At 44.0% G+C, this 27,911-nt stretch overlaps 1 protein-coding gene across 2 annotated transcripts in view; it reads left to right on the top strand.

Moving 5' to 3' along the window:
• Positions 1-27,911, top strand: part of SHISA6 (shisa family member 6) — a 282,484-nt gene that overhangs the window by 121,232 nt on the left and 133,341 nt on the right. For both annotated transcript variants that reach the window (XM_058559701.1, XM_058559700.1), the window contains exon 3: positions 11,163-11,258. In XM_058559701.1, the coding sequence (XP_058415684.1) occupies positions 11,163-11,258 (96 nt within the window). The remainder of the gene's footprint in view (positions 1-11,162; positions 11,259-27,911) is intronic.

The following is a 27,911-nucleotide window of genomic DNA, read 5'->3' as shown; positions in this document are numbered from 1 at the left end:
AAATGGTTTGTCCAGAGCCACACAGCTCATGTCAGGGCTGCGTTAGTTTGTTGGAAGCCTATGCTTTTACCACCTATTTATTATTGAGACATGTCTCAGTAATCTGAATATGAACTTTCTCTCATTGATAACTTCTCAGATACATGTAATAGCCCACAAATTAAATTGCCTTCACATGGGGAGGTAAAGTCTGAAAAAAACCATAGCCTGTAAAATTCTTTCCTCTCCCATTTCTCCTTCTGTTCTGTCTCAGTCAGAAGGGTCTCTTAGGTGTTTTGGCAGAGATGGGGTCCCTTGTGCAGCTGCTAGAAGGAAGCGTGGCTTTCCTAGAAGCCTAGTAGAATGAAAGGAACCCCCCAGGATATACAGTGACAGATAATTTAGATTCTGTTCTAAATCACAGGTTAGCCACTCTGTGACTTTGTGTAATTATTTAACCTCTCTGAGACTGTTTACTCATCTGCAAAATGGAGATAATGTTAATATTTTCCTCAAATATTTTCCTCTAGATAATAAAAGGCATTTATTGCCAATGTTTCTGTGTAAAGGCACATCATAAAGTTATATAAAATGGTAGAGTCTTTCAGCATCATTCCGTTGACCCTCACTAATTTGGATGCACTCAGAGGAAGCTCAGTGTCTTTGCAGAGTATGAGGATAAGCGAAGAATCAGAGAGGAAGCGGGCTGCAGTCCCCCCATGGGCTAAGCCATTCACTGTGAGTCTGCACTGTGGTAACAAGAGGGGATAACAATTCACAGATTCTTAGCTCCTGAGGTCTGCCTAATCTCCTAATATGTTTGGGGCAAGGAAAGAGTCTCCCCTCCCTGCATAGAGTGCCTGTATCCTTTGCCTCTTCTACCCAGGCCTTCTTCAGGACTCTTCTTGGCCAGGGTCCTGCTCTCAAGAATGAGACAGAACTGAAATGGTGATCACAGTCAGAGAAGGAAATTTGGTTCGACTCTGGGCATCTTTCCAAGGGGATTACAGCCTTGGAAAATAATTGGCGCACTGGGGTCCCTTGAAATAGAGATCAACCTCTGCGCTGTGTCCTCTGGTATGGAGGAGGCTGTGGGCTGCCTGGTGCGTTGGGGGGAGCTCTGGCCTGGGAAGATGTAGATTCTAGTACCAGCAGTCAACACCTCCGTGACCTTGGGCTGTTCATTCTCCCTCCTTAGCCCCAGTTTCCTCATCCATAAATATTGAGGCTAGAAAATGTGACCTTGAACACTCCTCCAGTTGTAACATTCTCTGATTCTGTCTCGATGGCTTCAGGGATGGGGAGAGCTTAGCCCTCCTAATATTTCTGAAGATTAATGCCACCACCAAGCAAGCCTCTCTCCCAAACACTTGGTAAGTAATTAGGAGGCACTGGAAGTGTGATGTTCAAACTTTTATTTTTGAGCAATATAATGCTTTCTGTGAAAAAAATCTTACCCAAAAGCCTGTGTAATATACAAGAAACCACAGCAGAGCTCCCCTGTTGCCATGAATGAGGTCGACCCCAAGTCTGCCCTTGGCCCCAGCTGGAGACCTCCGTAGAATACATGTTTATGTTTTTGTTTGTTTGTTTGGTTTCAAACACAAAGTACCTGTTTTCTTAAATCCAAGCCAACAAAACCGATGGTTCAGTGGACAATAATTTGAACAGAAGGGGTTTGGTTTATGAATGACTTCCTGGAGGATTTGCCGTCTGGTGCCATGGTTATCAAGCTGCATGCCAGGTCCTGCCCTCACCTGACATTGATTGGGATCCTCATTCTTCTGTATCTAATGAGATCTCCTGCTTTCCTAGGGCACTATGATAGGATGAAAAGCACCATCTTGAAAGTCAAGAGTCAGGGGGTTTGGTTTCCAAAACTTTTTCCCTCTGTGACCTTGAGAATGCCTCTACTCACTCTCTCTGGGTTTACGTTTCCTCCTTTGTCAAATGAAAGTGTTGGGCAAGGTAGTTCCCACGCTGTTCTGGCAATCTGGGATTGCTTACCCTGATCCCTCACAGCTGTGGACACACAGCCTTCACCAGGTGGGCTGTGTTCCTGCTGACCATCCCCAGGTCTCCTGGCTAGAGTCAGCAGAGGGGAGACACCAGAGGGAGATCTTTGGGTTGCCCAGAGTATTTGCCAACAGCTCTGCTAACTCCACAGAGTCTAGAGGAAGCAGTCCCCATGCGCTTGTGTGAGCAAGCACTAGAATTGTCACGTAAAATTAAAGCATTCCCAGTTGCTGCTCTCTAGAGATTTTTAAACTAGTAAATAGTCATTGTCAGCGCAATCTACAATTAGACCTGGCCTGCCCCCAGTTTACCTTGGAGGAGCGAGCTCAGAGCTGCCTTATTTGCTCAGCGAAAAGTGACTGCACAGAGGAACTCAGGCCTCCTGGCTGCCAGCCCCCATCCCTTGGTGGAGCCAAGGCTGTAGGCTCTTGGGAACTGGAAAGAGCCTTGGAGTTTCCTGGGGGAAGAGCCCTCAGGCTGGATAGCAAAGCCCAAGCTCTCTCCAGCTCCTTCTGCTCTCGACTCTTTCTGGCCTGAGGTCAGCTTGGGGCACTCGCAGAGTAAGAGGACCCCAGGGAATACCCTGCATGGGAAAGAGGAAAGACTGTAGTCTTGATGTGAACAGCAGCTCCCATTTATTGAGGCTGATTGGTGCAGAGGTTAGAGGAAACAGTTTATACACAGGATCTCATTTAATCCTTACCACCCTCCTGCCAGGTGGGTATTAGCATCTGCGTTTGATAAATGCCTCGTCGTTTATACAGGGAAAAGTGGCCTCTCTCACTTCCTGGCCCTTGTACTACTTTTTATAATGTGACATTTATTAGACTTTTTTTCCTGTAAAGAAGTACAAAGAGGAAAACAAAAAATGCCCTATGATCCTACTCCCAATCCCAGAGAAACTCTGTAAATAGTGCAAAAATAAAAATAATATGTATACATGTTTAGAAAATTCAAACCACAATGAAAGTAATAAAACTCAAAGGTAAACACCTCCCACCTTTCATCCCAGACCCTCTCCCTAGAGTAAAGGAAGTTTTGGTCATTTGTGAACACGATTATTTCCAGAAAAAAATCTTTTGTATATAAACCATCCTGCCTTCAGTGGGTCTCTGTATATTCTCTCTGTGTATATTCTTTTCATTCTTATTTGAAAAAAAGGATCGTACTGAAACATTGCTCTGCACCTTGCTTTTTTTTTAACTTTTGTTATCTTGGAGATCTTCCCACATCAGCACATATAGTTCTGCCTCATTCTTTTTAACAGCCACATAGTATTCCATCATATGGATGGATTCTAGTTTACTTAGTCAGCCTCCATTGACAGAAACTACTGCAGTCAATGCTGCATTGTCTAGCCTGGTTCATATATTATGGAAAAAATTGAGAGCATGTATGTGGGGCAAATTCCTAGCAAGGAGATACTGAGTCAAAGGCCTGTCCTTCAAACAGGTACCACTCATTTACACTCCTACCAGCAGCAACCAGTGAGCCCATTCCCCAGCGCTGGGTATCGTCAAATGCTTAAGTTTTGCCAAATTGGTTTTTAAAAAAGATACTTTATATTTTGTTTTGCATTTCCTTAATTATGAGTTAAGGTAATCGTATTTGTGTATCTCCTTTGGCCTTTTTAAAAATTTTTCTTTTTGTTCGGGGGGAGGGCAATTACCTCTGTGTATTCCTTGTGCGTTTTTTCTAGTGTTTTATTATTATTATTATTATTATTATTATTATTATTATTGATATGATTGAGCTTGTTATAAACAAAGGAAATAGCCCTTTCTCACATGTACTGAAAATATTTCCCTGGGGTTTAACATGTGCTTTGATTTCTGTCTAAGGCATATTTTGCATAGAGAAGTTCAGCAGTGACGTGGTGGCATAGCGGGGCCCCAGCGCTGTTTGAGCTCCTTGCCAGCTGTTCCGAGAGCAGCTCCGTGTCTGTTCCTGGTGCATGCTCTGCATTTCAAGCAGGCTCTGAAGATGGAGAGTTGTTCCCCCATCACGAAAGCTGCTTTGGGTTTTATTTCATCACAATAATATATTTTTATTGCCCTATTTGCATACCAGATTTTCTAGGGCAATTCTAGTATCACTTATAACTTTATTTTTGACAATAAAGACAATTTGTTAAGTGTTAAAAATGTGTAATCTAATTTACCAATCTTTTCTTAATGAATTTTTGGATTTGTGTACTGCTTGAAGGTGACAAATAAATACATCCATGATTTTAGAAATTCTGTATATTTACTTCTTGCTTGATGGATTTCATCATCAGCTTTTTCTTACCCCTGGTGAGGACTTGTGGGTATTTTAGTCTCTGAGTTCTTAAAACTGGAGACTCTTTGTTTCCTTTATTGTTGAAGGATAATTTGGCAGTGAATAAAATACTTGGATAACAGTTAACCAAAAACTGTCTATCTATCCATCTATCTATCTATCGATCTATCTATCCATCCATCCATCCTTTCTCTATCCATCCATCATCTATTTATATATCTAATAACAAAATAACATAAAGAATTATTTAACAGTCAAATATGTGCCCAACTACCTAGCATAAGAAATAAAATACAGAAGCACCTCGTTTATCCTTCCTCAATTATACTTCCCTCCCTACCTCCAGAATTTCTGCTTTCCTGAAATCAATATTTATCATTTCCTTGAATTTCCTTATACTTGTATGACAGTGGATATGCTCGTATCCTTAAACAAGGTAGTGTTGTGTTGCCTGTTTTAAAACTCTCTCTGTCTGATATCCTCCTGCTTTTCCTCAGCTTGCTTAGAGTGCTCAACATTATGACTGAGAATCGTCCACGTTGACACTTAGAGCTCTGGTTCATTTCATCTGCACGTTGTATAGGATTACATTGTGTGAGTATACCACTATTGACCACTTTTCCCTTGGTAGGAATATAGATTTTTTTTTCCCCAGTTTGTCTTTATTATAAACAGTTCACTCAGCCCTCTGTATCCGTGGGTTCTGCATCCACGGATTCAACCAACTGTGGATGGAAAGGCCTAGATGGTTGTGTCTGTACTGAACATGTACAAACTTTTTTCTTGTCAGTATTCCCTAAATAAGACAGTATAACAACTATTTACATAGCATTTACATTATATTAGGTTTTATAAATAATCTAGAGGTGATTTAAAGTATACGGGAGGATAGATGTAGGTTATAAGCAAATACTACGCCATTTTATATAATGGACTTGAGCATCCGTGGATTTTGGTATCTGTGGAGGTCCTAGAACCAGTCTCCTGTGGATACCAAGGGACGACTGTATTGCGTAGAACATGCTTGTGCACCTTGCGCACATGTGTGAGGACTTATCGCGGGCATACACCTAGAGGTGGAATTGTGATATATCTGTCTTCTTTCCAAAGTTCTTTCCAGAGCAGTTGCACTCCCACCAGAAGCATGCGAGAGTCCTTCTTCCTGCTTATCCATGTCGGTTGTCACAGGCATTTTCATTTTTGCCAGTCTAGTGGGTGTGAAATGATATCTCATTATAGTTTTAATCTGAGTTTCCCTGAGTACTTGTGAGATTGAACACCACTTTATGTGCACTGGCCCTTCTGGTTTTCTCCTCTGTGACTTGCCTGTTCATCTCTTTTGCCTCTTTTTTCTATTGGGTTGTTTTACTTTCTTGTTAATTTGAAGTGATTTGTGTGTTCTGGAAATTAGTGCAAATACATGTTTCTAGCCTTTGACTTGTTTCCTGATGGCTTTTGATGTATCACAGTTAAAATTTTTCAGTTGTTTTCTCTTTAGTCTGGGCCTTTTGATCCTTGTTTAAAAATCTTTCCCTATTTTGAGATCATTAACATATTCTCCTATAGTCTTTTCTAACAGGGTTAATGTTTGATTTTTCATATTTAGGTCTTTAGTCCCATTGGAATTGATTTTTGTGTGTATGTGTGTGTGTGTGTGTGTGTTTTCCAGTTGTTCTACCTCTACTTAGTGAAAAGTCTGGCCTTTTTTTTCTGAAGAAAGTTTTTTCTGTTCTTTCTTCTTTTCATTATTTTCAATGAGTTTTGAGATAGAGGAATGGAATCAAAATATCTCTACTCAAAAATATTAGCAAACTCTAAAATAGCACTTAGTAGTATTGTTCTGAATGCCTTATATATATGAACTCATTGACTCTTCTCAACAGTCTATGAAATGGGTATTACTATTGTTTCCTTTTGCATTTAAAGAAACAGAGGCATAGAGACGCATAGAAAGTTTTGACTCTTGTCAACCAATTCTGAAGTGTGTGTTCTTGGCCCAGTACAGTCTCCTACCTCTACGGAAATAAGTCTAATTCTTTAAAAGGTTACTTCACTTTCTATAGGGTTAGTGTTTTATGAAGTTGGTTTGAATTTTTCCCTTATTTTTCTAAATGGCATTTCACCGGGATATATCTAGGCGTTGGTCCCTTCTAATATATAGTGTGATACTTGACTAGAGACTGAAGTCTTTCATCTGCTCAGAAAAAAATATATATGTATTAACTTTTAATTATTGCTTCTGAATTATCCCTTCTGTCTCTCTTCTGGGAATCTTATTTTAAATAGATAGTAACTTCTAGAGTTCTCCTCTTTGTCTCTTCTTTTCTCCCATCATTTTCATCTCTTTGTCCTTCCCCACTGAGTACCCAGTGCATCTCTCTCGTCGGAATTTACTTCACCAATTTCCTTCAGTATCCACTCTATTGTCCATATTTGCAACTCAGGCAAACTGTCCTGCTCAGTTTGTTTCCCTCCCATGGCCGGTAATCTCATTTCACAGATGCGAAATTCTCTTACATCTTATTGAGATCACCATTCAGATATTACTTCATTTTTTCCTCCTGTTTCCTGCAGCAAATCTCTTTTACAGAGAAACTTTCCCTCTAGTTCCTCAGGGTCACTTCCTTATCAGAGCCACCAGCACTGCACAACTCCAGGAAACCAGCCTCAGACCTCTCTTTAGCTTTAATCTGCTTCCTGCCTGGGGACAGTTGCCCCTCAGTGCTGTCACTCTGACTTCTAGATGATGGTGACGGTGAGAGGGCGGCGGCAGGACTGTAGGTGGAGACGTCATTCAGATGCTGCTTTGCAGAGTTTGGTTCAGCAGGTGGTGGTGGGCACACTCTGCAGCTGAAACCACCCCTGTTCCTGATCAGGGCTGTGTGTTTGTAGTGTTGTGACATGGGTGTGCACATGCTACTTAACAAGTGTGCTCATGGACCTCTTGCTTACCTCTGCCCCGAGCTCTCTTATATATGGCTATGTCTATGGAACTGCAATTTGGGCAAAGTTCGTACGCCTTTGGCCTCCTGCCTTGATGGTTGGCAGAAGGGCATAGACTTGGGGTCAAAGTGCAGAACTAATAAGGGAGTGGTTCTTTGTGTTATGGTTAAAGGTCTATGATACCCTTTCATACCATTCCTGTCATCAACCCATGGACTCTGTGCATCACCAAGGCAAAGAAGAGGCATTGACTCCCTCTCTTCTGACCGTCCACCTGTGTAGAGCTTCACTTGTAGCAACTATTCCTATGCTGCCCTTGTTCATGCTAAACTGGTTGTTCCTTTAGAGGATACAGAGGCTGTAAATCATTCTAGACCCTGAACTGCTGGCATTGGCTTGGATCCAGCTGAAGACTGACCTGTCAATAGTTCTCTCTAACACAGTGGTCATCAAGTGTGCTCCTTGGCCTTGTGACCATCATCAGCATCACTTGGGAATTTGTTAGAGATGGAAATTATCAGGCCTCACCTCTGACCTACTACATCAGGAATTCTGGGGCTGGGGTCCAGCAATCCATGTGCCATCCAGGTGAGTCTGATGCACTCAAATTTGAGGACCGCAGCTGGAACAAAAGCTAAAACTACCAGCTTGTCTTCTCCAACTCAACCTCAGGGCAGCTTTCCTAAAAAGTGCCCCAAGAGATGCCTTTGAAAAATGTAAAGTCTCCCTGGAGAGCTGGGTGCCCATTGACAGCTCACTAGACTTGGTTTTCATGTTTACTTTTCATTTCATTTAACTCAATGTTTTCCAAACTGACTTGACCAGAGAATTCTTTATTGCTATCAAATGCTCTTGGTCCTGCCTCATTACCCCTGAGCATATCTTTCCTTTTCCCAACTCAGAACCTCAGTACTTGAAGCTCCACGCATCTCAGATCCAACTTCTAGGAACTTGTTCACCATCAAGTGGACTTCTCCTGGCTTAGCATTTCCACAGAGTCCTGGCTCTGGACCAGAGAAGAGTCACAACTGCACTGTTCAGACCATGGGATCAGGTGGCTAGGATGAGAGTTATAGAAAGATTGTGGATTTGGAGGCAGATAGACCTGGTTAGGATGCAGGGTCTACCACCGACTAGCTCCATGAACTTGGGAAAGTGACTGTTTTTCACATGATCTTGTGAGGAGTAAATGAAGCCACAATAGAACAGACACGGGGTTTGGAGTCAGACCTGGATGCCAGTGCCGGCTTAGTCATCTACCAACTTCATGCCTTTGGCTTCAGTTTTTCCGTCAGTAAAATAGGGGAATAATAATAATAGACAACTTACTATGCAGTAGTGATTAAAAATTTAAGTAAATAGTATATGTGAGAGCTCTTTATAAACTGCATAATGCTACAAAATATTCGCTGTTATTGTGTCAGAATAATTAAGCTGTGTTTTCAGAGGCTCTGTCCCTCTGCCTGGCACATAGTAGGTGATCAGGAAACTTCACTGGGTTCCCTTGCAAACAAGCATTGCCCCAAAGCACTAGAGCTGTGCTTAGTCCTGAGGGACCTTGTTCCAGCTGACAGATAAGAATGATTTGTCAGTTGCACAGCCACTGTTTTATGTTCCATCCTCCTCAGTATTGATTTGTTTATCAAAAATTTTATTTATAAGGAGCACAAAAATAAACCAGCCCAAATTTTGCAGGATGTATCACAAGGTTCTGAATTAATGAGATCCAAATTTATGAGGGTTTTGAATTGTTACTTCCTTTTCTGACTCTTCTGTTGTCTCATGGCAGGGAAGGAGAAAAGCCCCTGCTCTCCCTGGGGGTGGGTAGCGCACCCTTCCACACACACCCTGTCTCCCTCCCCTTCATCTCCTTATGAAGATGCATTTCTTCATGTACTAGAATCCCGTTTTTGGAGCCATGACATCACTTGAGATATGGGATGTGGACAGAAGCCTCTTAGTTCAGCTCCAATAATTCTATTGCATAAAATTCTGGGTTGTGACCACATATTTTACAAAAAGAGAGTTCCTCGTGGAAAGCTGTGTGCCCTGAGGAGTGAGATATTTTATTCCAGAATGCATGGCGTGAGGGAGACTGTGGTAAAATTCTCATATGTTCCTGATGTGCTAGGACAGCGATTCTCAGAGTGTGGTCCTTGAACCCAGCAGCATCAGCATCACTAAGCAACTCGACAGAAATACAAAATCTTGAGCTACTGAAGCAGAAACTCTGGGAGTGGGCCCAGCTGTGTTTTAACATACCCTCCTGGTTTTTCTGATGCACACTCAGGTTTGAGAACCACTGATCCGGGAGAAGAAGGAAGGGGTGAGCCAGCCAGACTCCACTCTTCAGAGGAAGGACTCTGGATCCCAGAACTTAAGTAGTGGGTGGTGCCAGGCACCCACAAGGGTCCCAGCAAATGTTCATTGAACCCACCTGAATAAAGGGAACTTAGGTTGCTTCTTCATTTACTCTAGGGCGATGGTTCTCCTTTCTAGTGGCACATTAGAATCACCTAGAGAGCTTTTTAAAAATACCCTTGTCTAAGCCCAGACCCTGACAACTGAATCAGAACCACTGGAGTTATGTCTGGATATCTGTATTTTTAAAAGCTTCCAGATAATTCTGACATGCACCCATGTTTGAGATCTAAAGCAGAGGGTGCCCTGCTAAAAAAAAATATGATTTAGGTTGTCTTTGCATTTATCATAAATTTTCCCACTAAAAATTTATTTTACCTGTTTATATTATAAAAATTACATATTTATTATAGAAAAAACTTGGTAAATGTAGAAAGTTGAAAGGGGAGCAGAAATAACACTCATGTTCCAAAGGCAACTGTCAGTATCTGGTGTGTTTTCTTTCAAGCTCTTCTTTTTTTGTTTTTGGTAGGCACTGGTTTGAATTTTTTACAGCATTGTGATCATATTTAATATAGCTTTTTATGTCCACTTTTTGACTTAACATTACATCTTATGTAGTTCTGCACATTGTTGTAATTGTAAGTACGGTGTTTAATATGCTCTTGTGGCAACATGACAAAAATATGGCTTCTCTCCATTTTCACATGTGCACACTCAGGATGGCACTGAGAGAGTCCTTTCTTGCTTTACAGTGCCTGCATTTCAAGTGTATTGGGAAATCCTACTTTGAATGTCAGAAGCAGAACATTAACTCTCTTTCTCTTTGAATTTCTTCTCCCAGGTCCTAACCTGTCCTCGGTCTTTTCCTCACTCCAACCCCACAGGTAGAAGGATGCATTAGGCTGATGAGAGATAAGATCTTATTGCAGAAAGTCAAGAGAGGAGAGCACATAAATATATTTCCAATGTTTTATAACCCCCATTCCACTTGTCAGCCTCAGCGGAGGTGGATTTCTCCTAAGCCACAAGACTATAGTTCCATAGGATGTGGTGTGATTCATAAACATCCACGTCCGTAGAGCAGTCCTGATCAGACCCAGGCCTCTGTGCTTCAGAAAGAGAAACAACAAATGAGTGAGGCAAGAAAGAGAAAGGAGGAAGCTGGGACAAAGGAAAGGATGGTAGGACAAATAGACTGAGGTTCTGGTGTGCTCAGTCAGAAATGCCAGAATCAAGCCACATGTCTCCTTTTCCCCGTTCTGCTTTCAACATAACCTTCCCAGGTTGTTCTTTGTTGCACAATAATATATATATTACTATATATTATATATTATATATTATATATTATATGTTATATGTTATATGTTATATATAAATCTTTATATATAAAAACATATATAAATTTTTATATATAAAATATATATATATATATATTTTTTTCTTGGTTGCTTCTGCCTTCTGCCTTAGCTGATGATTTGAACTTAAGTTCATCATCATCACGGGGTGCACTGGAGCTGCAACATTTGTCTTCTTGTTGATGTCATGGATGCGCCAGGTAATTCTGCCCCATCTTCTTGCAGGACATTATGGGAAGGATGCTTACCGAAGTGGAGGACCTGATCTCCATAACTTCATCTCATCTGGATTTGTCACATTAGGAAGAGGACACACGAAGGGTACAGTGGAAACCATTTTTTACTAAAATACAGAGGTTGCCTAGGGAACCCCGATGTGAAATGTGAAGATGGTGTGGAGGCCAGAGGCTTGTCCGGCACAGGAATAGGTGGGGTGGTTCCATGGCAGCTTGTCCAGGTGACATGCATGGCTTCTGACAGGAGTGACCGGGAGGCCACAGGTGTGGCTTTAGAAGGCAATAATAGACGTCCAAGAGACATCCATCCTGCTCCACCCATGGCATGGAGCAGGACACAGATGCCAGTGGCTCCCTGTGGGAGGGGACCCCAGGCAGCCTAGTGGCAAACACTGCCCATGGATGTGGCAGCATTTGCAAAGTGTTTGTTCTCCTCTTGGCTATTATTCCTTTTCCTTTCTAAAGCCACATTTTATAAACTGATGTCAATGTTCTGTACTGTGCATTTCTAAGCCAGCGTGCACGTCGAGAGTTGCAGCGTCCTAAGTGCGTCTACGTAAACTCTCTGTGATGTGGACACAAAGGTAGAGGTTATGCAGACCTTCAAGCCGCAAGACAAAAGCTAATGTGGCATTTCTGCTGAGCTGCTTTGTGACCTAGCTGACAGCTTGCAGAGCATCTGTGCAGGGGGTGTGGAAGCCTCGATTCTGTCTTTTGTTTAAACAGAGTCCTACTAGTGTTGTGAGCATTCTGTCATATCAAGAGTAACTCGATCCCTAACTCCTTTGATTACCTTCCTCACACCTGTGTACTGTTATAGCCCAACTGTGAATTATGTTGTAGGGATGGTACATCTCTGTCTTCCTCTGAAATCTGTGTCTGTTTTAAGTGTGAGTGAACAAGGAACATTGAAATTCTTTCTTACATTCCATGCACCAAATTTTTAAATTCCTTATGTGATGTTTGTTCATCCTATAGAGAAAAAAAAAATCTGTATCTGTGTATGTATTTTCTGTTGTGTCTCTTTGTGTCTAAATAAAGTTTATTGAGGATACAGGTGGCATTTGTGGCTACTAAGAGTTGAAGAATCAAATCGGGACCAGCTGGCTCCGGAAGGGGACATGGGCTGCACAGTTAACCAGTGAAAGACACACTCCTAGTCATTACCATGTCAACTCAAACCTGGGATGGCTTGGCCCACACGTCATCTGCTTTATGATAATTACCTATTGCTGTGAAACAAATTACTCTAAAATGTAGCATTTTAAAACAACAATAAACATTTATCATCTCACATAGTTTGTGTGGGTCAGGAATTTGGGAACAGCTGAGCTGGGTGCTTCTGGCATAGGGTCTCTCATGGGGTCACAGCCAAGATGTCAGCAGGGGCTGCATCATCTGAAGACTTGACTGGGGTGGGAGGACCTGCTTCCAAGATGGTGCACTCATATTGTGCTGGCTGTTGGAAGGAGGCATCAGTTCCTCCCTATGGTGTTGTCTCCATGGCTACTTGAGCATCTTCACAGCTTGGTAGCTGGGCTTCCTCAGAATGGGTGATCTAAGAAAGGGAAAGACAGATGCTGCAATGTCTTCTATGACCAAGCCTATTGGTTACACACCATCATTTTCACAATATTCAATTGGTTATGCAAGTCAGCCCTATTCAAGATGGGAGGGGACTACACAAAGTGTGACTATCAGGTGCTGAGGATCACTGGGGGCCATTTTGGAGGCTAGCTACCACAAGCCTATGCCCCATGGAGCAGAGTTACAAATCTGGATCTTTCCAACAGAGCACAGCAACTCTTACTAAGGCTTCTCAACTGCAGTGGTTTCCCATCCTTACCCCTACTCCATATATGTGGTTCACCCTGAAACACCAAACAGTTCAATCAATGAAACTCTTTGTACATATGTTATAAACGTTGTGGCTTTTGGTTCACGAATTCATTCAACAAATATTTCACGAGGCCTGCTATGTGCTAAGCAATATTCAGAAGTAAACAAAATAGAATCTGCCCTTGTAGAACACACATTCCATTGGGGGAAGCAGACAAAATAAATTCTTGATAATAAGTGCAAGGAGAAAACCCAAAGCAGGTAAGGGGGCAGAGAGGGCTGTGGCAGGAAGCTACTCTCATCAGGGAAGGCATCTTGGATAAGGTGGTAATTGAGCAGAGACCTGCATCCCAGGCAGAGGCAACAGGAAGGCCCTGAAGTAGAAGCTTTCTTGTGGTGTCAAGAAATAGGAAGGAGGCCAGTGTGAGTGAGGCAGGATAGAAGAGGATGAGTAGAAGGAGATGGGATCAGAGCCATAGGGGAGCCAGATGATGCATTTATCAGGTGGTGGACATAAGGCTGCTTTCAAATTAACTAGACTTCCATCAGAACAACATAAAGGCGATTCTCCGTCCCCGTCTGTCTTTTTGGTCGCTGTCACCTGGGGCATCCAGGAAACTCTATCCTGCCCATGCATGTGGGGCTTGGCTATGGCCACTGCATATTATCTCCCCATCTTAGCTTGTTCTGTGGCCTCACCCAGCCCTCCTGTGCACGCCTGATGCATGGCCTGTCCTCCCACCCATTGCCCTTACCAGATCCTCTTCTCCATTCCCTTCCACCCAAGGCCTCTAAATCCTTTTCTTACCAGGAATGTGCCTTGTGTGTATTTTCTCATTTAGATAATAACTCAAGTTTCATGAGCAAAGAGACTGGGGTTGGGAACGGGGACTTTGGAAATGGGGATTCCAATCCAGTATCAGGGACTCTATCCCTGCACAGCCCAGATTTCTGGAAAAGAGCCAGGCTCCATTCTCCCTTCCTTCAGAGCAAACTAAGTTCAACTCTGAGTGGCACCTGTAAGCAAACCAGCCCCATGTGAATATCCCGTGGGAAGGGAACCACTCAGAGATATCTAAACTGGGGCCATTGTCCATCATGTGTGTTTAATTCTCTTCCTTTTCTTTCTCTACTTATTTTTTTTTTGCTTCAGCTTCAGTTACTGCCTTTCTGGTCCCTCTTTATTCCTTTTTTCCTTTTCCTACATTCACCTTAGGCTTTCTGGTGGCACTGGCTGATTGTGTATCCCCACTATGACCCTCAGAACTAGTGGGGTAGCTAACATCTGCTTTAGAAGGTAATATCATTGCCATACCAACCTGCATCACCAAATTGAACATGTATTTCTAATCAGACTCTGATTATATGAAAACCTAGCATGGATGGTCCCTGTTCTAAATGGCATTGGAAACCTTCATGGGAAGCTTGGATGTAGCCAGTCCTGTCTGCCACTTCATAGGCCCCAGGGCATCATGCAGAGAAGGGCTCTCTAGCTTCCGTGAGGGCTCCTCCAATTTCAGAGAGCTGCGATGAGGATGTGTATAGATCTGCCTGCTTTATAGCAAGATCCGCATGTGCACGGGTAATTAAATCCTCTCAGATGAAGCCTAAATAAGTGCATATTGTTTTGTTAGTGGAATTGAGAAGTTGAGACATTAGAAGAAATAGAATTCTGACCATGGGGGCTGCATAACCAAAGCTCCCTGCTCCATCTCTGTCCTGTTGGGAGACCCCACATTTTAGCCTAGGAGGTCACAAAGTCATTGGCCAACCTCCCAGGTGGCATAGCACTGCCTCAGGCTCACGGGCACCAGAGTCTGTGCTGACGCCCCTCTTCAGGATTTCCTCACTGAATGATGTGCCTTTTCCCATAATTCTGACTTTTCCTCTTACTTTCTCCTTCTTCTAAGGAACTACTTCTGCCAGTCTCCCCTGCTCTGATTTCTTCCTTTGACCTCCTGCTTGCTCATCCATTAGGGTAAACGGAAGTGAAGGCTAAGGAAGATAGTGATCAGAGTGGTCTTGAGTTTTGGTCCCCCTACAACCTTTTCTCTGTTAATTAGACAAGATCCTCCAGCCTCCCATGCAGGAGCGCAGAGCAGTCTTTAGGGAGGCACAGAGTCCACCCGGGCTGCGGCGATGAAAGCCCCAGGATAAAGGCTTCTATCTACCGAGCCAGGTGGTACCTGCCGGCTCTTCACCACACTGTCTTATTCCCACCGTTACAACAACCCCGAGGGAGAGCTCTTCTTATCCCCATGTTACAAGTGAAAAACGGAAACTCCAGTGGTTGAGTAACTTGCCCAAGTCAACATCAAACAGTGCGGTTTCACTCCAAATCCAGGCTTATTTCCAAAGATTGTTCTCCCAACCACTGCACATCCTGCCTCTGGACGAAGGGAGGAGCGAGGTGGGGTATGGGCAGCGGTTCAGTGGGACCCACACACGTAAGCACTCAATAACCGACGGCTGTTCTTACCAGAGGTCCACATTTTGTAAGATTGGAAGTCACAAAAAGCAGACAGACCAGTTGTCAGAACATTGTTAACACCAGCTTAGCCGGGTCTGGCCTTCCAGAAAGGAAGCTCAGCCCCCTCTGATAATTTCTCAGGGCCTGTCTAAATGCACACACCTGCAGGGACCCTATTCTATTTAGGCAGTTTGGTTACAATCGCAGGTAGGTTGGCTGTTTTTGAGGCTGGCCGAAAGAGCCGAAGACGCTTTCCAGAAGCCCCACGTGACAACAATGTTAATGCCAGTGATCTCCATTCGTGCATCCTAGGCCACCCAGGCCAAGTCCTTACGGCTTGTGCTCACCACAGCCGCCTCCCGCACTCAGGCAGTGTGCAGAGTGAGAGTGAAGTGCAGGTTACTACTGCCTGCTCTTCCTCTGGTGTTTCTCACTGTTCACCAGGTCCTTCCCACCATGCCGGGAGCCAGAGAGAGGGGCATGTGTGTGTGCGCGCGCACGTGTGTATGAGAGAGAGAGAGACAGAGAAATCCCTGAAGGCTTTGCTAAAAGGTAGGAGCTCCAAAGTGGTTGCCCCTTTGTGGGCAGCGGACACCATTGCCCATCTGGTCATTGGTTCCTTCACGTAAGCACACATGCTGAGCACCTGCTCCCTGCCCAACCCTGAGCACTGAGGACACAGCGGACAAACTGACATGCCAGTGAGAGATGATAGAAATAAAGAAGAAGTCAATATATGAAGTGTGTCAGATGGAGTTAAAAGCTATGGAACAAAACAAGGCAGGGAAAGGGGAAAGAATTGCAACTCCTCAGTTGCAATTCTTAAAAGAGCATCCAGGAGGCCTCAGAAAAAAAGTGACATTTGAGCAAAGACTGAAGGAGGTGAAGGATCAAGCCATCTGTATTCCTGGGGAGGGGTCACCCAGGCTGAGGGGAGAGCCACGCATTGCCCACCTGGCTTGCGTGGGGACAGCTGTGAGGCTGGAGCAGACGAGCTGGAGCGTGGGCAGTAGGCGGTGAGGTCAGAAAGGGGCTGGGGCTTGACCACACAGGGCCTGTGGGCCATTTAAGGATCTGAAAAACAAAATATTTTTGGCCTGAGGCATTAGGAAGATGGAAATCTGTGGGAGGGACAGGGTTTAGGCAGAGGTTGGGGGTGATATGAACTCAGTCTGGCTTCATATTAAGTTTTAGATGCTTATTAATCATCCATGTGGAAATGTCAAGTTCAGGGGCGATGTCCTGGCTGGGGATATAAATGTGGGAGTTTCCAGTATGTGAAGCCGGGGGACTGGATGAGATCAGCTAGGGAGTGAGTGTCGGTCCTCAGGTGAGCAGAGGCTCCAAACGGGAGCCATTGGGCACCCCAACATGGAAAGGTTGGGGAGATGAGGAGGGACCTACAGAGGACACTAGTCAGGAGGGGGAAGCCAGGAAGCAGAAAAATCAGGGCAGTGTGGTGTCTTAGAAACCGGGTAGAAAAAAAACAAGTATTTCCAGGCAGAGAGCCATCAGCTGTTATAAGTTGTGGAGAAGTCCAATGAGATGAAGCCTGAGAAGTGACCACTGGCTGTGACCTAGTAACGTGGAGGTCACTGGGGAGCTTGGCAAGAGCAGTTTGGGGTGGTGGGGCAACATTTTGTCCAATGGATGCAAGAGAGAAGGGATAATGCCCGGGATGTGCTTCTACATGATCCGGGCAGACTGAGTGACGGGAAGAGGAAGGTTCATTGTGTTATTCTCTCTGTTTTGGGGATACGTTTGAAATGCTTCATAATAAAAAGTTATATAAGATTTTTTAAATAAGAGAATGAGAGAAGAGGAATAGGAGGCTGCAGGTATGGACAACTCCTTAGGGTTTTAATGTGAAGGAGAGTAGAGAATGAGAACAGTAGCTGGAAGGGAGTATGATGTAAAGAGAGTTTTTTCTTTTAAGTTGGGAGAAATCACAGTATATTTGTATGCTGTAATGATCCAGTAAAGAAGGGAAAATTGATGATGCTGGAGTGTGGGGTGTATTTCAGAAGGGACATCCCTGATAGGTGAGAGCAAATGGAATCTACCACCCAGGTGGAGGGGCTGGCCTTAGCTAGGAGTGAAATCCACCCAGAGTCGCAGGTGGAAGGCAGAGTACATGGCCACAGGTGCATACAGGTGGCCATATGTGATCCTTGCGCAGTGATTTGGGAAGCAAGGTCATCAGCGGTGAGTGAGGGTTAGGGTGACCAACCATCCCAGTTTGCCCAGGACTGTTCCAGTTTTAGCACGAAAAGACCTGTGTCCTGAGAAACCCCTCAGTCTTGGGCAGATGGGGCAGTTGGTCACCCCAGTGAAGACAGGTGAGCAGGCAGCCTGTCTGGGCTCAGAACATCTTTCACACCCATCTCTAGAGCCCAGAGAAGTGGAATGAGGATGCTGCTGCCTGGAGTTGGCACCTGCACAGTCGCCAGGCACTTAGAAGCCTTGGGACTTCACTGAGATTACCTGGGACATGGAAACAAGGCAACAATGCAAGAATCTGCTGCTCTGTGGGGACCATCCCAAACCCCACAGAAAGATCCTGAACGGATCTCTTCATTCTGTCTAAATGATGCTCTCTGGGGCCTAGGCTGGACGCGACCAATCCCGCTGCCCAGCCAGACTCTTTGTGGGGTCTGAGGCAGAAAATTAGGGAGAGGCATAAATGCTGTGAAAGGGGTGAGAATGTCGGAGCAGGTGCTGAGATCAAAGCTGGAAAAGTGACCATCCTGATGACAGTTTAGGAGTCTCAGCAAGGAGGGAAGTTGCAGAGGTGACACTCCGGCTGCTCAAGCCCCCACATCTAGGGAGGAGGAGCTGCAGCAGTGGTCCAGAGGAAGGGGCTGGACAGATTCTAGGGGCTGGGCCAGTGGCACTTGCTTCCTGAGAAGGGAATGAAGCCAAAGATGGGTTCTAACATTCAGAAAGCATACAGGTGTTAGCCAATGATGAGTCTGGGTAAAAGGCCTGCCAAGAATAACAGGGCAGGGCAAGAGAAAGCAAGGACCAGAGCCTTTTGGTCAGCGTGATGGGTGGGAGATATTAGAGTACAGGAGGTGGGGTAGCTTTTGGTGATCAAGGTCCAAGGGATAACCCTGGGAGTGGGTGGCCAGATCAAGTGGAGAGGTCAATCAGAGCTGAGGTCAATCAGAGCTGAGGTCAGGGACCTGCTTGGGCTTCTTCAGGTTCCGTGTGGACTGTGGACATCCCACCCAGCACTGACTTTCTCAGGTATCTTCCCTCAGCCCTTGCCCAAGCCCCACTGCTCCTCTGAACCCCATGTGCCCCCTGGGCCCTGCTCACCTCTCTCACCAGCCCACTTGTCTGAGCAGCCCACAGCTGCATGTGATACAGGGTTTGAAATTAGGTCTTCTCTTCTGGAAAAGAAAGCATGGGTGCGTAGGCTTCTACAGAACTGCAGGCCACCACCCCCACACCAGGATTTGAGCAAGAGCCTTCAGACCATCCTGTGGATTGTGGCAAGGGGACTCTTGAGCCATTTGGTTAAAGAAACCAGCTTAGATATTTTCACACTCTAAGGAGCCCAGGGAGTGAGTGGGTTTGACTAAACCAAGGTGTTCAAAGGCTGGACTCCAGATAAAGCGCCGAACTCAGAAGGCGTCTGGTCTCCATGGCAACCATGAGCCGGGAAGCAAGAGAGAGGGAAGGCTGGGCCTGGTTTGCCTGAGATTGGCCTCTGAGAAGCCAGTATCACCTGGGAGCATTCTTTCCCCTACTTCTCCATAGGCCACGGGTGGGTGGGAAGGAGTGGGAGCAGAGCAGGGAAGAACTCTTAGCTTCCGGGCTGAGAGCACCCAAGATCTAAGCCGTCTGATCTGCACACGTGGGATGGTTCCCTTTGTTTACTCTGTGCCTGCTCACTCCTGAGTAATGGCTGGATACCGAGAACCAGGTATTGACTCAGTGTGCTCAGCTTTGTTCAATGGTATTTCACATGATCCAGGCCAGCACACACAGGCTGTCCCCAAGCCTTACACTTAAGAAAATACGTGGCATCAGCGTGATTCCATATTTTGTTAGAACTGAGTCAACCTCACACAGTGGCTAATTGGTTAAAACTGATTGCTGCAGAAGCAAAGATGGGTCTACATGAATGGCGAATTCCACGCTCACCTGCTGAATCTATTTCTCAACATTTTTGTTCAAACAAAATAAAAAGAAATAAAACAAAACAACCCAGTGCAATACCTTTGAGAGTTTCTCAGTTGGATCCTTCCATTTGGAAACTCAGCCATTTTGTTTCAAGGCAGCTATTCTGCAAAACCCCCTTTCCCATGTAGGTCCTGCTAAGAACACTCACGGCCCCCCAGGAAGCAGAAAGGGTGCTGTGACTCTCCTCAGTCTGACCAAGGACTCTTGTCTCCACCTAGATTGGTTTTAGCAGCAGTTCAACCTTGCAGCTTGATCTGAGGAGCATGGTGCCCTGGGCCCACTTCCTGAGCCATCCGAGGGTCTACTTCTGAGCTAGGAGCACCCAGTTGGCCACTGGGAGACCCACTCTCCGAGGCAATGAGGAAGTCAGTCCACAATCTTCCCTTCCCTCTTTGGCTCACCTCATTCTAAAGGCAGTGCTTAGGTTGAAATGGCACACTGACAGGTGATGTGACATCATAGCTGTCACCCAACTCACATTATCTCAGTAAACGGTGGCACAGACAAAAATTCCCATCCATCAGGCCTTTTGCTGAGTCTTGGACCGTATGTGTCCCTGTTTAATGCTTGTTTGTGGGCCTGCTGCCATTGGCCCATGTATGGTGCCAGGCCAGTCCACTGGGACAATCTGCTGGGCTGGTGTAAGGAGAGGAGAGACAGTACAGGGAAAAGGACGGGGGTCAGGATGCACTGTAAGTCTCCTTGCTTTGGGAAGTTTCAACTCTTACCTCTAGTGTATGTGTATGTTCTCTTCAAAAGAGGAGTAACCAGGCACAGGTAGATCTCCCATAGTCTCCAGCAGTGGGGCAAGAAAGAAGTCCTTTTGGTCATTGGGGTCAGGGAAGCATCCTTCACTCGTCAGCTTCCACCAGCCTGACTCCCCTTTTCTGCTCAGGCAGGAGGGGAAGGTGCACAGGACGCCTTGAGTGCCCTGAATCTCAGTGGTCTCTTTAAATCCTCGTTAGAAGAGGGTAGAGGATCAAGTTCTTCCATTTTCCCAGAGGCTGGCTTGTTCAGCCAGATGTCTAGCAGTTCTGGGCTGTGCTCTTCTTGTTTTTGAGTCCCTTCCTAGTGTCAGAACTGTGCTTTCTCTTGTCATGACCCATGGCTCAAGTGGGCCCCAGGGGCAGGTTTGGGGCCAGTACAGTCTCTTCCTGGCACTGGTCTTGGCACTGACCAGTCATCCAAGTTGGGAATCTCCCTTTCCCAGGAGCCAGCCCTTGGCACTGGCTTCCCTCGTCCTCTGCTGCTCACTGCCAAGAGTCTCACAATCCCTGACAGCTAACCCATGGGGCTGTCAAGTCCCAGGAAGGGTGGCAGGAATGCCATCTCAATGCCAGCTGGAGTCTGTGGCCAGCAGAAGACAGCCTCTCAATCAACAGTTGCCAGGATTTCATGGGGCCCAGAAGTGGGGCAGAATACCGATGTTCTCAGATTCTCAGGACACCACTCTCTGGAACATAACCATATAATTCAGTGACTTTGCTACCATGCAGATTATGTACGTAGCAGAATAAAGAAATCCCAGCCTTTCCTGCCTAGAGTCATGGCTTCAGCCTCAGTCTTACTCCCCTCCAAATAATGATGTCAACTTCCCTGATTAGATAACTGCGGAAGAAGCAAAATGATGAGAAGAAGAGCATCATTGGCGTCAGACATGCTCATTCACTCTTGGCTCCACTACTTGCTAGCCACGTGACCTTGACCTCTCTGACATTCATCCATAAAATAAGGTAATAGCGTCATCTACCTCACAGGGCTAGTGTAGAGATTGTATGAGATAACACATGCACCAGAGCACTGAGCCCTCAAGAAATGGTAGCTCTTCATATCTTCCATAGCTTACGACTGCTGTAGAAACTTATTACTTGAAGGATAACGCTAGGGCCAGCCACATGGGCATCCCCTGGGATCGTGTTAGAAAGGCAGACTCTTCGGCTCCACCCTGAACCTACTGAATCAGAGTCTGCATTTTAACAAGATCTCCAGGTGATCCATACGGACACTAAAGTTTGAGAAGCACTGCTATAGAAGAAATTTTGCTTTAAGTGCAGTCCTTTCGATGGTCTTGAAGGTCACTTCCATTTCTGAGATTCATTTGCCGTGAAGTCTTATTCGATACCCTGCATACTGAAAGCCAGGTTGTCCTTCAGCTGGGGAGGGACGTAACTTGAGGAGGAATACCTGAGCTCTGAGGAGTTGCAAAGAGACCTCCTAAGACCCCAGTGACCTGCCCCAGATGTCAGAATCATGGAGATTTGTTTTTTTCAGTGACACCTAAGTATTAGTTGAGCAAAAATGAGTAAAACAGTGCCTGCCTTCAAGAAGCCAGGCAACACAATTCCTGCCAAGCAAATAGGAAGTGCCATGAAGTAGATCCCGAGAAGAGTGGAGTGGGTTTAAGAGAGGAAAACATCGCCTCTGAATGGAGGAGTCCTAAATGGCATCCTACAGGAGATAGGAGTTGAGATGGTCCTTGTGGGGCAGGAAGAATGTGAGAAGCCTAGAGTGGGGCAGGGTGGGCACTTCAGGTGGGGGAGCCTCCAGAACAAAGGCATGGAAGTGGAAATGCCAGGGCAGCGATGGCACAAGATGCCCTTAGAGGGGTGCAGGAAAGTGACAGGGCCATAGGATACCTGTAGGGGGGAATAGCAGGAAATGAAACTAGAAAGGTGGGTTGGAGGCAGTGTCCTGAATCCTCCCAGGCCCACAATATAGGCTGAGTTCGAAATTCTAGTTGATTATCACTACCCATACCCTCCTCCTCTCTACTTTTCTGCTTTTAAGAATAAAACTATGAAATAAAAGAAACACCAAACAGCAGGCCTCTGTGGGAGGCTGACTCCATGGGCAGAGATGGACGTAGCAAACTTATGGTCAACTCCCCGGGCCTCTCTCCCCCCACCAAGAGTGAGCTCCCTTGCGTGAATCATGGTGTAGCTCTGACTGCAGAGATGAGAGGAATGGAGTGGAGTGGGCTTGTGGAGCAAGTGCTCTGTGGAGACTCAACTGTGGCCTCAGCGGTGGATTTCTGACTTGTGATGTTGATAGTTTCACTGTGTCGGACCTCATTTTCCTCATACAGATCAGTGCACTAAGGATTAATAAGCCCCTTTGTTCTCTGATATTCTGGGGTAGTTTCAGGATAAGACACCTCCTGAATGTACTGCACAGAATAAGGCAGACAGCTTTTCTCTCAGAGGAGGCTTTGAGTTTGCACACCCCCGTGTGTTCTCAGAGTGGCCTTTTCTTCTGCCCACACTCTCAGATACTTGCAAGAAGACCCTCTGGATACATGCGTAGTGCTGGAGAGAGGTGATGTTTTCCGAGGTTAACAGCAGATCATTCATAGTTTGTATCTGAAGGCCCTTCCCCCAGCAGTGCATAAATGTGCAACTTGGATTCAGAGGGGCCAGAGCTTATAAAGTATTCATTGCTTGAATAGGATTGATGTCAGATTCTTGTTCTCTTCATCTGCTTCCCAGTGCATCGTTTTACTCTTGTCCTGGGTGAGCAATTCCGGAGGAGTATAATGGTTTTCTGGTTTTTTACTAAGAGCAATTGAACACAGATGCTCCTGAACCCTCAATCCATTCAACTGGAATGGACGAGGCTGTGACACGGACACCAGCTGTGCAGAGATCGGCTGGTCGCAGCTTTGACAGAAGCTTCTGCTTGTACAGATGGAGTCTTGGGTCCCTCAGCAAATGGCACCCCTGGTTACTCAGGTGCTCAAGTAGAACCCTCCCTAGCTGTCCTTGACATCTTTCCCGCACCGCCCACTGCCGGGTTCATTACTATTCCATTCCGTTATCTTGACCTTGACCACTGCTCTTCCCCTTTTTACCTAGCATCCCAGTCCACGACTCCCTCACTTCCCATCTAGACAACTTGCAAAGACCTCCTACATGGAGTTCCACTCTTGCCCCCCACATCCTGTCCTCTACTGAGCAGCCAGAGTGACCTAACTTATTCCAACCTAATTTAATCTGATTTAATCCAATTTACCTAACCTAACCTAAAGCTTAGATCTATTGTCACCCTCTGCTTTATGAAATCTCCAAGGCTCTATGTTGGAGCCGGAGTCTTAAATATTAACCTTAACTCTTCAGAAGACCACTCGCCCATCATAAAAATACTGGCTGAGTTCAAAACTCTTAAATGACAATGTGCACATACTGCCCCTCCCTTTCTCTGTTCCTCTGCTGACAACATGACTCAGGAGCAAAGCGAACAGGTGGCATACAAGGCCCTGCACGTTCTGGCCGCTGCCTACTGATGGAGCCTCTTAGGATGCTGTTCTCCTTCTTGTTCACTACACTCTAGCCAAAATTGGTTTACTTTCTGTTCTTCCTTCCTTAGGGCCTTTCACAGCCTGTTCCTTCCATCTGGAATGTTCTTCCCCTTTGGTCCTTATCAGACCAGTCTACTCATTGTTCAGGTCTCTAATTGAATTTCCCTTCTTCAAGTAAGTCTTCCTTGGCCTTCAAATGGAAACTAGATCTTCCGTTATATTTTTCAATTGCACCCTTAATATTTCTTTTCCCAAACTCTTCAATAAATTGTTTGTAATTTGTATTATTTCTTGCCTAATGTCTGCCTTTGCCACTGACTATGTGAGCTTGGACCATGTCTGGGGATGTTTACCACTGTGTTCCCCATACTAGCACAGTGCCTGGCGCATAGTTGATGCTCAGTGGATATTTGTGAATGAGTGAGTGAATGGATGAATGGATGAATGAATGAATGAATTGAAACAACACTGAACTGGGAGTCAGGAGACCTGAGAAGTTCTTGCAGGTGAATGTGGTTTTGGGAAAATTGCTTCACCTCTGTGGGTCTGCTTCTCCCTACCTGCAGACTTGTCTACAAGATGCCTCTGGTCCTGATGTTCCAGGACTTGTGCGTGTGTGCTGAGGCACACAGTCAGGGATGGTGTGGGTGGTTTCCTGGGTCCTTTCTTCATTCTTCTCCACAGCTGTTCTCCGCTCCTCTACACTTTTGTAAGAATTAGTTCCCCTTTATTTGCACCATCACTGTACTCATGTACCCTTTACAACTCCAACCATATGCATTTTAAACACAAAAAAGAATACAATGTATGCATCATTCTGCATCTTGCTTTTGAAACTTAGTATAGCTTGGAGGTCACTCAATATATGCACATGCAGATCTACCTCACTCTTTTATTTTTCCAACGGTGGCTTAATAGTCCATCCTATTATACCATCACTTACACAACCAGTATTAGGACCACCACTTACTTTTCACTGACTTGTGATTTTTTTAATGTTTTTACTTCGAAATAATTTCAGACTTACAAAAAAGTTACAAAAATAGTGCAAATCCTGTATGCCTTCAAATTCTCCAAATTTTGACATTTTATCACATTTGCTTTATCATTCTCTGTCTCTCCATACATTTGTATTTGTGTGTGTGTGTGTATATATATATATAGACATACACATACATATGTGTATATATGTTTGTTTAAAAGTACATAGGTAAAATGTACTTTTAGAAAATTTTAGTTTTTTGTTTTTAATATTTGAGAGTAACTTGCAGATATGGCCCTTTACCCCTAAATACTTAAGTGTGCATTTCCTCAAATCAAGGACATTCTCTTCCATATCCACAGTATGATTGTCAAAATCAGAAGATTAACACTGATAAAATACCATTACCCCAATCTACACCTTTTATTCAAATGTACCATGAATGTCCTTTATAGCAAAGGAAAAGTGAGTCTTTGGTCCAGGATCACATGTTGTTAGGTTTATTTCTAAGTATTTGATCATCTTGGGGGGTTTCTCTACCAGTATGACCTGTAACTGGTTATGTTTGTGTGTATGAAGGCTGTTGATTTCTGTGTGTCAATTATATATCCTGCAATCTTAGTGATTTCTTTTATTGTCTGAGTTATTTTTATCATTGGCATTCCAGGTACACTATCATATCATATGCAAATAAAGGTAGTTTTACTTCTTCTTTACACTTATACCTCTAATTGATTTCTCTTGTCTGATGGCTTTGGCTTAATACTACTAGTACAATGTTGAATGGTGATGGAGATAGAGGGCATCTTTGCCTTGTTTCTGATGGTAGTGAAAATGCTCTAGAGCTTTCCCATTAAGATACTGTCTTTAGAGAAAAAGTAGATAGATAGATAGATAGATAGATAGATAGATAGATAGACAGACAGACAGACAGGTATATGGATATATATTGATTCAGATTAATTTATGTCAAAAAAGTGTTCCTCAATTCCTATTTTCTTGAGGGTTTTTTTTTTTAATCAAGAATAAGTATTGAATTTTATCAAAAGCTTTTTCACCATCTATGGAGAGATAATCTATGATTTTTCTGCTAGATCTATTAATATGATATGTAATAGTAATGGATTTCCTAACTCAATCTTACATTCCTGGAATAAATCTCACTTGGTCATGTTGTATTATTTTCTTAATATTGTATTGGATTCTGTTTGTTACTATTTCATTTAGTATTTGTATTAATATTCATGAATGATACTAGTCTATCCTTTTCTTTCTTGTACTATCTCTGTCATGTTTAGTATCAATGTTACACTTGCTTTATTAAAGGAATTGGGAATTTTCCTTCATTTTCAATGTTCTAGAACTGTGTGTTCAACATTGAGACTGTCTGGTCTTTGAAGATTTGCAGTAATTCTCCTGTAAAACCATCAGGGCCTGGAGCTTTTGGAGAGTAGTTTATTAATAACTTTCTCTACAAGATGTGTATTTCTTTTGCTATTTATTTATTTTTTAAATTTTGGTATTTAAGTTGGTTTTTATGTTTTTGTTTTTTTTCCTAGTAGTTACCTTTGTACTTAATGTTTAATGCTCCTTTGTCCTAAGTGTTTATATTTAATCTTTTTCAGCTGGTTTATCAGGTTTTATTAATATCCTTTAACTTACACCTTTTGACTATACAACAATCAGAATATTTATTCTACTTTCTCCTCCCGGTTTTTAGTTGCATTATTTATACTTTGTCAGATATAGCATCTTCACATTAATCATCTACCCTCTTACGCACCTGTGTTTTAGTCTTTGAGATCTATGTCTGTATCTATGTACAGTCATGTGCTGCATAACAGCATTTTGATCAACGATGGACTGCATATATAATGGTGGTCCCATAAGATTAGTACCATATAGCCTAGGTGTGTAGTGGGCTATACCATCTAGGTTTGTGTAAGTACACTCTATGATGTTTTCACAACAACGAAATCACCTAACAATGCATTTCTCAGAATGTATCCCTGTTGTTAAGTGACGCAAGATTGTACATATCTATATATCTATATGGTCATCATTGTTATTTTTCCACTGAACTTTGCCCAGTCATCTCTTGGTTGGATGAAGTTCATCTTCTGAAAGATTGCTCAAAAAGGGCTCATGGATGCAGAATTCCCTAAGTTCTTGTATCTTGAAACTGTTGTTCTATAGCCTTGACACTTAGAGGAAAGTTTGCCTGGTTATAAAATTCTAGGTTCACCCTTTCTTTCCTTGAGTTTTTTGAAAATGCTACTCTATTGTTGCCTTGCTTTGTATGCTATTTTTTGAGAAGTCTGATGACAGTTTAATTCTTCTGACTTTGTAAGTTATTTTATCTTTTTGCTTGAAAGCTTTGAGAATTTTTTCTTTATTTTTGAAGTCTGTTAGTTGTACTAGGACATCAGAGTTAATCATTCTGAGTACCTCTTCCAGGTACCTGTTGGACTCTCTTGATAAGTACCATCAAATCTTATTTTAAAGGGAATTTTATTGAATTATATTTTTGTATATTAGTTATCTTCCACAGTTTTGTTTTTTTTTCTTAAGGGACTCCAGTTATAGGTATGCTGTTCTTTTCTTTCCTGTCTTCCAGTGCACCCACGTTCTATCTAATTCTTTTTGCTTTCGTTAGTTCATTTTCATTCTCTCGATTGCCTTCTTGCCTTTCATCAATGTCTTTAGTAAGTTTTATTTTGACTCTATTCTTTTTTAGGCATCTTGTACTTTAGTCTTCATTTTGTCTTTTTCTTCCATTTCTTTCCTGCATTCAGTGAATTCTCTTTAAATTTCTATCTCTGGGGCTGGCCCGGTGGTGCAGCAGTTAAGTGCATGCACTGCACTGTGGCAGCCCAGGGTTCGGGTCCCGGGCGCGCACCGATGCACTGCTTGACAAGCCATGCTGTGGCGGCGTCCCATATAAAGTGGAGGAAGATGGGCA

Source organism: Diceros bicornis, chromosome 18, assembly GCF_020826845.1.
Source record: "Diceros bicornis minor isolate mBicDic1 chromosome 18, mDicBic1.mat.cur, whole genome shotgun sequence".
Classification (NCBI taxonomy): Eukaryota; Metazoa; Chordata; class Mammalia; order Perissodactyla; family Rhinocerotidae; genus Diceros; species Diceros bicornis.
Note: the sequence above shows the minus strand (reverse complement) of the source record. Positions and strands in the feature narration are given on the sequence as shown.